The 16,469-nt window shown below is 39.1% G+C and overlaps 1 protein-coding gene across 4 annotated transcripts in view; it reads right to left on the reverse strand.

The window, feature by feature from the left end:
* The window catches only part of SEL1L2 (SEL1L2 adaptor subunit of ERAD E3 ubiquitin ligase), a 115,581-nt gene that overhangs the window by 45,756 nt on the left and 53,356 nt on the right, over positions 1-16,469 (reverse strand). For all 4 annotated transcript variants that reach the window (XM_085004511.1, XM_085004512.1, XM_085004510.1 and 1 more), the window contains 2 exons: positions 8,997-9,099; positions 6,388-6,550 (listed from right to left, as the gene is read on the reverse strand). In XM_085004511.1, the coding sequence (XP_084860637.1) occupies positions 6,388-6,519 (132 nt within the window). In that variant the 5' untranslated portion in view covers positions 6,520-6,550; positions 8,997-9,099. The remainder of the gene's footprint in view (positions 1-6,387; positions 6,551-8,996; positions 9,100-16,469) is intronic.

Here is a 16,469-nt window from a genome sequence, read left to right on the forward strand (position 1 = left end):
TTTAGGGAAATTGACCATAAAGGCTGTTATTACGAATGAAAAGTATCTGGAATTCTGGTACTCCTCTAACCCATGTAGTTATACTTAAAATGCTAAATTGGCTCCTTGTAAGGATATCTGTATAGTCAGTATTGTTGGCTAAATTATTTTTCTTGAGGCTCTTAGCAATTTTTGTTTTGTTTTGTTTTGTTTTGTTTTTAGGGCCACACCGTGGCATATGGAGGTTCCCAGGCTAGGGGTCCAATCTGTGCCTATACTACAGTCATGTGGGATCCAAGCTGTGTCTACTACCTACACCACAGCTCACAGCAATGCCGGATCCTTAACCCACTGAGCGAGGCCAGGAACCCAAAACGTCACGGTTACTAGTCAGATTTGTCTCTGCTGCGTCACAATGGGAACTCCCTCTTAGCAATTTTTGATTCTGCTCAATTTGGAATTTTGTTTGCTTATGTAGCAACTTCGATAGTAAACAAACATACTGACTTTTACGTAAGAAAATGAAGATACTGTTCTATTCAGTTTGAGCTTGTATTTTAAGATGCTTTCATCAATAGGGTATAATTTTGTTCAGAGCCTACCATACTTTTTGGCCTGATCTTCTTGGAGAAAATTGTGAAGTTGTGAAGTGGGCTACGTGGGAGTTAATTTCTATCCTGTGATTGGGGAGAAGAACTTTCTCTGTATAAAACTCATTTTATAAAGGAGCTTGGGGTTAATGGATGCAAACTATTGCCTTTGGAATGGACTAGTAATGAGATCCTGCTATGTAGCACTGAGAACTATGTCTAGTCACTTACGATGGCGCATGATATTGTGAGAAAATAGAATGTGTACATGTATGTGTAACTGGGTCACAAGGCTGTACAGTATAAAAAAATTGTATTGGGGAAATAATTAAAAAAATAAATAAAAAGAAAAGAAGGAACTTGAGCCTAAAAGAAAGGCTAAGATGAAGGAGATAATGAGAGGAAGAAATATACATTTTTAATTTAAAAAGAAAAAAAAATTAGGACTAAAACCATGATTTTCCCAGTCTCAAATTATCAGCTCAAAAGCATACTTCCTCTCTCTTTAATAGGAAAATAACAATTGATGATTTTGAATTAATTCTCTGGAGGGCTCATCTTTTTCTCCCCCCACGCCAACTGCTTAGAGTATGACGAGCAGTAGAGGGACATAAAAGAGGTTATGGGCTGTCATGTAATAAATATACCAATTATAGTTACGGCTGTCCTGTTCCTTCACACTTGGGCATTGTCATCCAACAACTTTAGAATAGTTTGTTTTTGGTCTGTGGTCTTTTCTGAGAGAAGGCTGAAGTGAAATGAGATGGATTATAGAATGATTAAATCTTAATCCAGAAGAAAATGCTGTGAGTTGAAAAGAAGCTACACTATAGCGATGACATTAATGACACTTTCAGTGGTTTTAAAAGGTCAAGCTCTACAAATTATATTTGTTTGTAAGACTTTGAACTCAACCACTGTTATAGTTACCGAAGCTGGGATTTTTTTTTTTTTTTTTTTTTTTTTTTTTTTTTTTGTCTTTTTGCTATTTCTTTGGGCCGCTCCCGCGGCACATGGAAGTTCCCAGGCTAGGGGTCCAATCGGAGCTGTAGCCACTGGCCTACGCCAGAGCCACAGCAATGCAGGATCCGAGCCGCGTCTGCAACCTACACCACAGCTCACGGCAACGCCGGATCCTTAACCCACTGAGCAAGGGCAGGGACCGAACCCGCAACCTCATGGTTCCTAGTTGGATTCGTTAACCACTGCACCACGACGGGAACTCCGAAGCTGGGATTTTAATGAAAAGAGTTAAGTGCAGAGAATATTTTAGTATATTTCAAAGCAAATTACTCAGGTTTCATGATAACAATTTAAAAATTAAACATCCCGCCTTTTACTTATAAGAAATTATCAAAAGAGAAAAAAGATTAGGCATTTAAATATTGTAATTATTGTATAAGGCTAGAAAGTACTTGTGGATATTACTTTTAGCTCACATTGCACACTAAACAAAAGTATGAATCAACCCTGATGAACAACTCAGATCCTCTTTTGTACCCTTAATATTAAAACATGATTAATATCAAAAAGAAATGTTCTATGCAGGTAATCCTAGAGTTATCAAAGTGACTATTAGGTGTATAATGAGATGTTTTTTTTTTTCAGTAGTAGTACAGTGCTAATAATCATTACCATGATTTAATTAATTTTAAGGTGATAGAATGTGAATGATCGATTTCTTGATTCTTAAAGCAAATGAGGTTTAAACTCTACCTTCTTGTTTGGCAAATTAACAGACAAATTTTCTATTGAAACAGTTGAATGGTATCAAAAAAGGAATGAGTCTTTCTAATTCTGAATTTCTGCTTCCTACATGAGACCAGAAATAAAACATACATAACTTATCTACCTCCAGGTGGTATAGTAAAATAGCTTATAAGACATCTTCGAAAGTATAACTCATTTTTGTTTGCTGTTTCCTCAATTTCCATCATTTTAATGAGGACTACTCCATTAAGGATTAGTTTTCATGATTTGGAAGGTACAGATTCTTTGAAAATCAGTTCATTGGACTCTGTTCATGATCTTATTTTCTTGTTGCCCTTGTTAGGATTTCCTTCAGTTTATTTGGATTTTTGTGAGATGAACCATTCAAGGTGCATGGAGAGAAATAATCATGCCTTTTTTTCCACCACGCACCTTCCCTTTTATACATAACTTGAAACTGCATTTCTTCTCCCACCCCCTCAATGCCACCTTATAATCTGAGTTCATATCTTTTTTGCTTGTTTTTGTTAAATCAGGTCTCTACTAGTCCCCTGGCCTGCCAGGCTTCTCCCATCTATTACTTTTCAGTATTTCTATTGTTCTTAACCTTTCTCCCCAGAGACAGGTGTCTTCATTCTCTTCATTCTCGCTTTCACACCATCTTTATTTCTATTCCTCTCATTATCATTCTCTGTGTACATTTTTGCTTCTTTAACCACATTTCTGTTGCTACATTGTCCTCACAGTTCCCAGCACTGCAGGATTTCTGTATCAGGCTGGAACAAATGGCCTGAGAACAAAGGTGATCACCTGGCCAGTCCTGTTAAAGAACTGTGACCAGTATGGCATGTGGCCTGGTCCTGGCAACCAGCCATCAAACTAAGGATTATTCGTAGCATAGAATATCTTTAATTGTTCTTTGTACAAGGAGATAAATCAACTGCAAGAAGACTTGCTATCGGAAGCAGATTTTCTTAGAGTGATGATGGAATGATAGTTGAAATTTCAGAATAGCATCCAGCATCCATCAGAATGGAATACAGCAGTTGCACTGGACCAGGGTCCTGTAGGCTTCCTGATCATCCAGATGTTAACACTTTGGCTGCAAGATCACGGTGAGTTGAAGGAAGGAGGGGGAGTCTGAGTGAGGTATAAGGGTGTCAAGGAGAGCATAAGAGGAGCCTGGGAAAGAAACTTTTTCCAATCAGTATTGTAGTATCTTAATAAACAATGTGGCTGAATTTTGCATATCAGGCCAATGTCAGCCTTTTAGATGATAAGTTTGTCTTCATCCACATTTTGTCTTGTCCTCCTGAGATAAAACATACATATACTAGACAGACAGGAGGTCTGTGGCCATTCAATAGAATCATACTAACTAGAGTACGTGGAGTGAAATTCTGACTTCAGCTCTAAAATCCGTACGTTTTATGTACCAATTATGTTAATTTGGAATCTCTTTTCTGGGAGTAGTATTTTGACCTCATATCAAATATGTTATTCAAATACAGACAAATCCTTCATGTTACTTATATCCAATATTTCTAGACTGGGTACAAAGGTAGCTTCTTCCTTGAAGCCTTCCCTACTTGCCTCATACAAAACTAGTCAGACCTTTTTCTGTGCCTAAAGCACTTCATACATGCTTTAACTACAGTCCACCTAAATTGTACTACAAGTATTTGTTTACATTTCTGCTTGACCCATAAGGACTTTGAACTATTAATCTTTCTCTCCCTATCAACAAGATCATGTGTGGCACATAGTAAGTGTCCAAGAAACAGTTGCTGACTTAATTAATTAATATACCCACTGCAAAATAAAGTACATTTTCACTAGTTTGGAAAGGAATTAGGTGCTATTATTTTTAGTGGCAGACAAGTTGGTAACATTTGGTTGGTCTTGAAATTTTATATTTTTCTTTAGCCAATTAAAGGATATATTCACAGGAAAAGATATCTATGATATATTATTTAGTGAATAAAGAGCAGATTAGGAAACAGCAATTAAAGTATGTCTCAGTTTTGTAAAAATAAGTTTATACATAATTATAGAAAAAGTTATAGAAGAATACTAGTGAGAGTAATAATAATATATATATCTTTTCTTTATAATGAATGATTACAGAGTTCCAAGTATGGAATTAAGTGCCTTCACACATACTTTAATTCTCACAACTCCATTCATTCATTCATTCATTATTAATTTATTTTGCATTTAATTTACTTAGCATTCAACTAATATTTAATTTAATAGTTAATATTCAATTTAATAGTTAATTTAATAGTTAATATTCAACTAATATTAACTTAGCATTCGACTAATATTTTTTGTCCCAGGCACAGTATCGAACCAGGCAGACACAGTATCCAGTGTTTAATCATTATCCTAACTCTACAGATGAAAATTAGAGAGGTTGCCCCACTTATTAGAGTTCCTCAGGTCTAACTTCTGCTTAAAAGAAAGATACCAACTCATAAGGCTCCCAGAGGCTACACTTGCCACCAGTTTTTCAGGTAGATGTAGCACAGGAACCACAGTTTGTTAGCATCAAGCCTTCCAGTCTGTGGGAGTCCTGCAGAAGGTCACAGAGTCCCCCAGCAGCCATAATCTTTGGTCCCTCACATAATGACTCAGAGTCAGGGAGATGGGATCCACACTGGGTGGTGATATGAAAGCCTCATTCACATGTAAAAACTCCACGGGCATAGTGTCCAGGGTGCCTGTAAGAATTGCTGCCACCATCGGATATTTAGAGTTCATGACAGATTCTCTCAGTCCAAAGGCAGTTTACCAAGAAGAGGTCATTTCAATCATAAGCAATACTATCTAAAAGCATAGCTAACATTTCGCTCCTATCACATTACCAGGGAAATAGAAGTAGAGAGTGAACCAAAAGCCAAATTCTCATGCAGAAGAAGGAGAAAGGATTCTGTTAAGTAGCCATCCAATAGGCAAGTGGTAGAGTGGATTTAAACTTAAATTTGTGTGATGCCAAAGCTTAGCTTTTATACTTTACTGGATGGAAACAAAAAATGATCCCTGGGAAGGAAGCTTTTAGACAACTTTTAGTTTTTTCACCACACTTTCAGAATTTGCAGGTTTTTACTATAATCAGCATAAATTCCTTTTGCGATCAGAAAAATATTTTCATTTAAAATATCAGCTGCATGAAAACACACTTTTGCTATAGCATTAGTGAGATAGGAGAAACAAAATGATATATGCACTTGCACAGTGATGACCATGATGTAAAAAGAGAGATGCACAGAGGAAGAAGTCAAGCAGAAAAACAAAGTAGTCCTAAAAGGAGCTGAGTCAGTATGGTTGGCTTATGAAGGATTTTTAAAAATTTTTTCCTGTTTTCCAGATTTTCTATGAAATGCTTATGCTATTCTTGGAATAAAATGAAATGCACCTACTGAAATAGAAAAGGAAATTACTGCATATATATTACATATATATAGCTTGCTTATAAAATATTTGAAGTGTAAAGACCAGGCAAATATCATCCTAAGGTAATAGATTTAGTTTCATATTTCTTTGCATAGGTGAAATATTTTATATACATATTTTTTTGTCTTTTTAGGGCTGAACCCATGGCATATGGAGGTTTCCAGGTTAGGGGTTGAATTGGAGCTACAGCTGCTGGCCTATGCCACAGCCAAGCCAGATCCGAGGTGTGTCTTTGACCTACCCACAGCTCATGGTAATGCTGGATCCTTAACCCACTGAGTGATGCCAGGGATTGAACCTGTGTCCTCATGGACACTAGTCAGGTTCTTTACCACTGAGCAATGATGGGAAATCCCCCTATATAAAATTTAACTCATATTATTTCAAAACATGCACATGGACGTGGATGATGGGAAGGTGGATTAGAGAGCAGCTCTCTTCTAATCTTTAAAGTCACTCATGAGCTAGAAGAATTTGCCCCTGGCTCCTGCCTTGTTCCTGACCTGACTGAACGTCACCTTCAGTGCATCACAGTAACTATCCTGCTAGACCTCTGCTGCAGCAGTGAAGGCTGAGCTCCTTTCACATGTTATTTGTCTCTAGCTATTTAGGGAGGTAGCTACTTAAGGTTTAATTTTCTTTCAAAACTCACGTTTTGGGCTTTATATGATCCTTCTTTAGCCAAGGACTCATATAATTGGATGGCTGCTGTTATATTCTGCATGCCAAAATTTCCAAATAGCAAAGCATCAGCCATTTTCTCCATAGCTTTCAAGTTTCCCATGTCAGCTGCTTTGGCAAAGAGTATGTAGGCTCTGTTTCAAGAATATGAAGTTAGAAGTTTTATTATCAGAAATGAAAATTTCTGCTCCCTCCTTCACAGTACTTCTAAACAAGTAGGACCTAGCTGTCATTGCTGCTAACAATACAGTTTAGCTAAAGACCATTACCTCTGTAGACCAGGAGATTTTTTTCAGCTTTAGGTCAGTTTAAGACTCTTTCTTTCTTTCTTTCTTTCTTTCTTTCTTTCTTTCTTTCTTTCTTTCTTTCTTTCTTTCTTTCTTTCTTTCCTTCCTTCCTTCCTTCCTTCCTTCCTTCCTTCCTTCCTCCCTCCCTCCCTCCCTCCCTCCCTTCCTTCCTTCCTTCCTTTCTTTCTCTTTCTCTTTTGTCTTTTTAGGGCTGCACCCACAGCATATGGAGGTTCCCAGGCTAGGGGTCCAGTCGGAGCTACAGCTGCTGACCTACACCACAGCTATAGCAACGTGCGATCCAAGCTGTGTCTGTGACCTACACCACAGCTCATGGCAACACCGGATCCTTAACCCACTGAGCAAGGCATTACACCAGGATACAGACTCCAGGGAGCTCTGTCACATGGCTTGCTGCTACAACCACATAGCCTGCTGGACTAGAAGGGCACCAAAATGGTCCAGGGCAAAGAAACCTGAGTGGCTGCAGGGGCCAGCAGTATATCCAGTTGATGTCCCAAGAGGGGCAGCTAAAGTTTGTAAAACCAGTCCCTCTAGATGTCTTTTTTTCTTTTCTTTTCTTTTTAGGGCTATACCTAGGGTATATGTAAGTTCCCAGGCTGGGGGTTAAATCAGACCTGCAGCTGCTGGCCTACACCACAGCCATAGCAACATAGGATCCAAGCTGCATCTGTAACCTATGCTGCAACCTGTGGCAATGCTAGATCCTTAACCCACTGAACAGGGCCAGGGATCAAACTCGCATCCTCATGGATACTAGGCCAGGTTCTTAACCTGCTGAGCTGCAATGGGAATTTCTAGATGTCTTTGATTCCGAGGGAGGAGTGGATACCTAGGTTCTCTGTCGGGAAAGTCAGAGGTAGTATATGGGATACCAGAGCAGGATGCAGGAGTGGAGAAAGATGTTGGTAAATTAAGTTGGATTAAGATCTGGATTGCAATTCGCAAGAGGGAAAACAAAAGAGAGACCAGGAACAGGGAAAAATCCCCAAAATAAAGTTCATCAGATGGGTGTTGGTGGAGGAGGTTAAGTGCAGAAACTTGGTGTGGAGCAGCGGCTTATCTCCAAACCTTTGCTGATGGAGAGTAATTCTTAGTGACAGTTAACCCTGGATTCATAGAGGCTCCTTGACTCCTTCAGACAAGTTTGTGTTTCCCTGATATATGCTTGTTTCACATCTGTGCTTGTAACAGCACTGACTTATTCAACAATTTCCCTCACCTTCATACGAAGAGACTGACTGAATGAATTAGACCAAGATGTGGGTGTCAATGAGCCAAAAGGACCAGTAACACCTCTAACTTATGCTACCCTGTCTGGGAAGTGCTGAAACAGGGAGGGGATAGGATAGAGGATGAATGGGAGAGAAAAGATTCCTCTTTGGTCTGTGGGTGTTCATTTTTCTCTCCTGGACCAGTATTTTAGACATGGCTATATTAGATGTAATTGGTTTAGGTGGAGAGCAGACCATCCTGAAAACTAAAGGAGTTTCACCCATCTTGCCCATATACTCTTGGGGTCTCTTGTTATGAACAGATTTGGTTTCAGTTCTCCATTGTTATTAGGTTGGAAGGGTCGGAAGACTCAGATGTATGCTCTCCTATGTACCTAGGCTGCTGCAAAAATGAGCTGCTCTCTTAGCACTCTTGGGCAAGGACTGGAATAGGATGGGCTGAGAAAGAATAACCTCAGATTGAATGACAGCAAGTAGGCATGAAGGCTTCTGCACTGCTGGCTGGTCCTGCACTGAAGGGCTGGGTTTTTTCCCCCATCCTTTAACACAAAAAGGAAGGCACCCATCAAAGTTAAGAAGAACCTTCTAGGAGTGCTTTTGCCCCATCAGGCTGAGTATAGAATTTCCCTGGGGATTTCTTGGTGTGGCTTAGCAGAAACAAACCCAGCTAGTATCCATGAGGATGTGGGTTCGATCACTGGCCTCACTTACTGGGTTAGGGATCATTGCTGAGAGCTGTGGTGTAGGTTGCAGATGCAGCTCAGAAGCTGTGGCTATGGTGTAGGCTGGCAATTGCAGCTCCAATTCAACCCCTTAGCCTGGCAACTTCCATATGCCTCAGATGTGGCCCTAAAAGGCAAAAAAAAGAATTTCCTTGGACGTGATGGGGCACACCCAGTGGGTTCTTTATTTGGGGTTCAACTGCTATAGGCAGAGATAGTCTGAAATCTCAGGGACCAGCTCCTAGATTTTGGATTGTCCTTTTTTTCCTCTCAAGCTGGAAATGTAACTTGGCTTAACTAGCTGGATAGACTTACTCTGCTTTTTGCTTTTGGCTTTTAGACTGCTGGAGAATCTTGACGCCCTTCTTAAAAAGCTGGTCTCCTTCATCTGTGAAATTTTTCCTTTCTTGATTTTTTACTGTATATAAACAAACAAGGAAAGATAACATTATTTTTGTGTTTTATATTTTAAAAATAAACATGCTGGCATATTAGCTTGGGTTTTGCCACCCTTATTTTTTAAACCCTGCGTTTCAAAATCACCTCACCTTTGGTCAGAAGGTAATAGCTCCCTAAAAAAGTACCCTCTTCCTCTTTTTTATAAAAGGGTCTTGGAGGCTGGAGGAGATAGAGAGATGTTTCTGATGATAGCAAGGAGAGAGATGTTCCCAGTCTGGGAAAGAGGTGCAACGTCCTGCAAGTAGAAGACAGGAAGCAAGGCTTCCAAGGGAAAGGGTTGCCTGGTGTACCCTACAGGCTGTATCTCACACACCAAGCTCTCAGCTTTCAGATCCCTTGTTTAAACCATAAAATTTCATGAGAAATGGGCATTTCCACGATGACCAGCAAGTACCTAAGATTGGAGGAGAGGATCTCTGAAAATTTTGCTCTGCCCAAGGCTTTAACTTCCTCCCTGGAACCTTTCTAAGACCTTTCTAGCCTGACTGAGAACTTCTGGAGATGAGCATCAGGAATAAGAGGTTAGAGGAGGTGTGCCGGAACACACCTAAAACCTTGGGGAAGACACATAGAGAAAGTATCAAGTATAACTTGCCTTGTAGGATGGGGGCTCAGAGTAAATTTTATCGTATTTAAGGAAAATAAAGAAAACAGAATTTTACCCTCTACAATAATATTTCTCAAACATTTATATGACACAACAGTTTTTAAAACGTGTCACCAGTTTATAGATGAGGAAAGCTGGTTAGAAGGAGAGTCTGCTTTAGAGCCCTCACCTCACCTCAACACACATACACACACACACACACACACACCCTTCCATCGCATCACAGTGTCTCTTGAGGCCCATTATGACAGTTAGTGAAACCTCTGATTAGGTGAACCATGCCTGAAGCTATTTTAAAGGACAGGCATTTTGGGATTTGATGCCTTATTAATAAGACCACAAAAAACTTTTTAAGTGGTTGTTTTTCTTCTTCTTGACAAGCTATCAGAGTTGTTCACTTTCTTTTGTAAATTAAAAAAATTAAACCTAAAAGTCACTTTACAATTATTTTGAATGCTTCAAGTTATCCAATCAATTTAGTAATACGGGACACGTTTAGCATCTAATTTCTGCTTTGAGTTGTATGTTACCTATACTCGAAGAGGAAAAATAATGGGAAAAACCTACTAATTTGTGATTAGAATAGCAATTGCTCCTATTAACATGCTTTCAAAGAGAGAGAATAAATTTTGAAAGGTTGACTGCAATGCATATACATACAAGAAATGATTTACCACTAACAGATTTCTATGCATGTTTTTTTACATTTATTTGTAATTCTTTTTTTTTTGCTTTCCAATATATTAAAATATATGTTTTCTTTATTGTACAAGAGCTCAGTTATCAGACAGTCATCTTGACAATACTTTCTTTCTATGGTTGACGTACTTCCAGACTCGGGGAAAGTATAGTCAGGAAATGATTTGAGGATTTGAGGAAACCATTCTGAACTTGAGGTAAAGGACCTTCATGACTCTGGAATCCTCTGAATGACCAACTAGTGGATACCTTTTTTTTTTCTTTATAGGAGCTCTAAGCTGGCTGAGAAGTGGTGGGCATGAGCACCAGGAATGAAAAGGCAAGTAGATGTGGTAGAGTTTTTGTTTGTTCCCTTGTTTGCTTGCTTGCCTTTGGCTGTGCCTGCAGAATGTAGAAGTGCTGGGGCCAGGGATCAAATCCTTGCCATGGGGCAACCTGAGCCACATCAGTGACAACACTGGATCCTGAATCTGCTGAGCCACCAGGGAGCTCCCAAGGAAGTATTTAAGTTAGCAGCAAGTGTGGAAAGTGGCCAAGTCAATGAATTTGTATTTCACTGTTTGTCAGAAATATCATTTGTAGAGAGTTCTTGACATTATATTACTTCTGCAGTCTTATTATCATGACTACATATCTAACTTGGGTACTGTTATGGGCTGAATCATGTTCCCCTCAAGTTCATATGCTGAAATCCCAACCCCTAGTACTCCAGAACGTAATCTTATTTTGAGATAAGGTCTTTAAAGACATGATTAAGTTAAATGAGACCATTAGAGTGGAGTACTAAGCCAATACGATGAGTATCCTTATAAGCAGAAGAAATACCAGGAGCATGCAAGCTCAGAAAAAAGACCACATAAGGACCCAGTGAAAATGTGACCATTCATAAGCCAAGGAAAGAAGCTTTAGAATGAAACCAACCCTGCTAACATCTTGATCATGGACTTCCAGCCTCCAGAACGGTAAGAAAATTATTTTTTGCTGTGGTATTTTGTTGCCTGTGGTATTTTGCTATGGCAGCTCTAGCAAACTAATTCAGATGCCAACTCCAGATGACATGGAAAACAAGCTTCCCCTTCTCCCTGTGAGAAGGAAGACATCCAAACTCAGGTTCTGATCAGATCAGTGACTATCTTCTAAAAGAAAGAGGGACTGAAATTTCCCATGAGCTCCCAAGGTCCCCAGGTGCTGGACATCTGACTTTCCCAGGCAGCTGGATGCCCAAGTAGCCCATCTCTGACAAGGCTACTTTCTCATAATTGTACACAAAGTACAGCATAGTAGGTATTTGTCCTTCCATTCGTCCAGCAATCCCTGGACCCAGATCACCTCTCTGTGAGTTGATGGGAGAAAGGGGAATTTATGCCTTCTCCTGTGACATTTCAATTGTAAACTTCTCTAAGCAAGTCTATTTTTTAATTCATGCAGATTTTTCTTGTTCAGAAAGACTAGAAGTAAATCTTTAGAACAAAAATGGCTCACATGCTTGTTTCAGATATTAATGAGAAGTATGAGAGCAGGAGACAACTTGTTCCCTGTCATTCATACATTTACTTTTTCATTTAATTGGCATGAATTCAACACTTAGCATGAGTTAGACACAATGCTAGATACTGTGTTTGCAAAGATGACTGAGACACTGTCTCAGCCTGGCCAGACAGACATGTTTACCCAAAATTACAAGGCCATGTGGTAGGCCCTATGTAAGAAAGGACTGTGGTAGTACAGGAGCCTTCTTTGTAAGCAAGAGAAAACAAGTCTGATTGACATAGGCAAAGGGAACTTATTAGGAGGCTGTTAAACCCTCACAGAATCAGTGGGGTTGGTCAGGAATCACAGCATCTCTGCAAGCAGAGGCAGATGCTATTACTGGAATGAACTGGAATCTGATCCTTTTAGGATATTTCTTTCCCTGTTCCAGACTCCATGATGAATCTGATGAGTCTGGTAGGGAAGACAAGTCTTCTCATTACATTGTTAAATGAATGTATTCTTTGGGGAAGACCCAATTCCTCAAAAGGAAACTGGTATGGTGAGAAAGGTAAAATAGTGATGGGAAGCTCACAAACAGCAAATGCCCACTTCAGGCCCTTTAACTCTGGCTTAGTGAAATAAAGAAATGCTATAAAGTTTGGTTGTGATGATTGTTGTACAACTATAAATGTAATAAAATTCATTGAGTAATTAAAAAATAAATATTAGACCTTTAAAAAAAAAAGAAATTTTCACAGATGAAATGGCACTTTAGATAGTTCTTGAAAGGAATTTGTCAGGCCAAGAAGATGAAACTGGAATTGCATTTGGAGGAAATAGCCTATGCAAATGAATGGGGGTGGGTGCAGGCTGTCTTTTTTTTTAGAAATTATTTTTATTTATTTATTTCTATGTTGATTTACAGTGTTCTGTTAATTTCTGCAGTACAGTAAAGTGACCCAGTCATACATGTATATATATTCTTTTTCTCACATTGTCCTCCATCATGTTCCATCACAAATGATTAGGTATATATTTCCCTGTGCTATACAGGAGGATCTCACTGCCTGTCTACTCCAAATGCAAGAGTTTTCATCTACTAACCCCAGACTCCCAATCCATCCAACTCCCCCCACCCACGCAAACAAGACTCTGTCCTACATGTCCATGATCTTTTCTGTTTTGTTGACAGATCATTTGTGCCATATTTTAGACTCCATAGAAGTGATATCATATGGTGTCTGTCCCAGTCTGTCTTAAATGAAGAATGAGTGCTTGAGTGTCAGGGTTGGTCATGCAGTCAAAGCTGGCTGCAGAAGTCATACTGAGGAGAGTGGGCAGAGGGATGAGGAGGAGAAAGAGGAGGGAACTGAGGTCATTGTGAAGGTGAAGCCCAGGTTGGTAGGAGAAAGAGAACAGAAGGGGCAGGAGGATGGCTCTGATTATTGACAACTGTTTTGGAGGTTGAAATTACATTGGTGAAATAGCTCATGTGCCTGGTAAATGTCGGGAAGCAATAGAGATGAAGATGATTGGAACCGAGGAGCTCTAGCAAGTAAAGCAATGTCTTCAACAGAGGTATTTAACCCCTCAGGGTGCTGGTGGCCTAGAGCCACTGGCTGACTGATATGGGAGTGCAAGAGGCCACCCCCGTGGCTTATGGGAATGGGGCAATCCTCCAGTGCGACTCACTTTTCAAAGCCCTAAACTTCTCCTGAAAAATCTGTCTTTGCTCAGTTCTTTCCCTTGCCCTATCCTGCCTTCCTTACTTTCTTACATGTTTCATCAGAAAATCCAAAGCATTAAATTTAAGAATATAAATACTATCTAAATTGCCTAGAAAAATGAAAGGAAAAAGAATAACAAATTTATTATTTTGAATCTCAAGTTATAGTTCTGCTGTGAACTACATAAAGGATCACCAGGAGTTAAAAGTCTTACCACTGAGAGTTAAAGGAGATGAATGTCTTTTACTCTGACTAAAAATCAGGTGCTTTCACCATTCAAATGATACAAAGAGATAAAATGGGAAAATCTTTGCCCAGCAAAAAATCTTGCCCACACAGATATTGCATCCACCTAATTTTAATTGTATTTAATATAAACCAACTTCAGTTTCTGATTTTCTGAATAACGCATCAGAGGAGCTCTTCACATTCGCCCTTAATGTGTGCCAGGAAGGTACAATCTCAGATAAGGAGGGAGAATAATGATCCATTTCTAAAAATAACATTCCATCTAAGAAAGAATGACTCAGCGAAGAGTTCAGTCAGATCAAGAGGTGATCAACTCAAATGCACTTGAATAAAGCACAGATATTTACTTATATTTATTCATTATGTCCTCAGATCATTGTGGTCAGACATAAATATGTCCAGTGGTATTTCTTGGAAATGGTAGACAGTAGCAGAAAAATTTTTTTTTGCACTTCAAATATCTACTAAGCAAAACCTGAAATAACAGGGATTCTGATTTAGAACGATATAACATCTAAATTTTTTAACTTATCAGAAAGAAATATGGGTTATAAAATAAGTAGAATCAAAGCCAATGTATATTGTTATAATAGGAACTAGTATTTATAAGGTATTTAAGTCCCAGGCAATTTTCTCACTGACTGTAAAAGGAAGGAGCCATTATCATTCCCCTTTACAGATGAGGTAATGTAGGCACAGAGAGGTTAAGGAACCTACCCTAGGTCATACAGTTGGTACCCAGTAGACAAGAATTAAAATCCAGGCAGTCTGACTCCAGATTCTGTGCTCAGACTGCTTCTTAGAGTTATACAATATGCAGAATCATGACTTAAACACAAAGTTACTGTCAAATGATGAAATACTGTGGAGTTCCATTCTGGTGCAGCGGAAACGAACCTGACTAGGAACCATGAGGTTACAAATTCAATCCCTGGCCTCGCTCAGTGGGTAAAGGATCCTGTGTTGCTGTGGCTGTGGTGCAGGCCAGCAGCTGTAGCTCTGATTGGACCCCTAGCCTTAGAACCTCCATATGCCACCCATGTGGCCCTAAAAAGCAAAAAAAAAAAAAAAAAAAAAAAGATGAAACATTAGAAAAATAGGTCCAACATACATTAAAAAATAAGTTTGGGAGTTCCCTGGTGGCTCAGTGGGTTAAGGATCTGGTATTGTCACTGCAGTGACTTATGTCACTGCTATGGCTTGGGTTTGATCCCTGGCAAGATAACTTACATGCAGCACAAGTGTGGCCAAAAATAAATAAGTAAATCTATTGTAATTTGTTATAAGTATTTTAAAGTTGTCTATTTATAGTAATAATTAATTTATCTCACAATATTGAGAAATGTGTTTTGTATAAATCACTTTTCCCATTGATGCGTCATATCCTTTTTATTTTGACTGTTTTCTGATGGAAATAAGTCTAAAAAGGATACAATATATTCCTCCAACTTCCACAGTAGGAGATAATGAGCCTGATTTAACCTGGTCTTGATGATTCAGAGCATCATTATGCACACCTGACAATAATGATGGTTGGACATGACTATGTAAGAACACAGTGCTTGTGGGAGGCCTTGGATAATGGGAAGAACTTCAGCAAAGAGTGGGAGCAGAAGGAGCAAGAGAAATATGATGACATGCTGTACTCATGGCCCTCTGGGGAGGCAAGAGTGCCTGATGGAAGTGGCTGGGTTAACACTTAGCTGCACTTACTAATTTGTAGTATCTTAGGTCACAGTTTCCCAAAGGGTACATGGGATAATTATAAATGGCACACACACAAACCTTAAAACTTTGATAGGTAATATATTTAACATATAGTCATCTGCCGATTCTATTTGTGGCAAGTGATGCTAATTTCCATTTTTTTTTTTTTTTTTTTTTTTGCTTTTCAGTGCTGCACCCGTGGCATTGGGAGATTCCCAGGCCAGGGGTCTAAGTGGAGCTACAGCTGCCAGCCTACATCACAGCCACAGCAACGCCAGATCCAAGCTGTGTCTGTGACCTACAACACAGCTCACGTTAATGCTGGATCCGGCGTTGCCGTGAGCTGTGGTGTAGGTCATAGACGCGGCTCGGATCCTGCGTTGCTGTGGCTCTGGTGCAGGCCAGCAGCTACAGCTCCGATTAGACCCCTAGCCTGGGAACCTCCATATGCCACGGGAGCAGCCCAAGAAATGGCAAAAAGACAAAAATAAATAAATAAATAAAATTAATATTAGCTTCCTTTGCTTAGTATTATTTGGGATAACATTTCTGTTTTTTTAAGTCTTTTTGTGTTATCTTTCAAATATATCCTTTGAAAACAGTATATACCTGAGCATGATATTTTTATTTTAATCTAAGAGTCTCTGTCCTCTACTTCAGATTTTCTTTCTGAGTTGCATTCAGGGCAATTTCTTCTTTTATGTCTTTAATTCATTAATTATCTCTTCAACAGTGTCTAATTTTCTGTTTACCTACCCACTTACTTAATTCAAACGAACATACTTTTGTTTTTTCTTAATTCTAATTGGTTCTTTGGCACAGATGCCAGCTCTTTTTACATGACACCTAATTTTTTTTCTTGTAGTT

Source organism: Sus scrofa, chromosome 17 (assembly GCF_054392235.1).
Source record: "Sus scrofa isolate SSC_HxYL_T2T_F1_AM1 chromosome 17, Sscrofa_HxYL_maternal_Yorkshire_Landrace_v2.0, whole genome shotgun sequence".
Lineage (NCBI taxonomy): Eukaryota > Metazoa > Chordata > Mammalia > Artiodactyla > Suidae > Sus > Sus scrofa.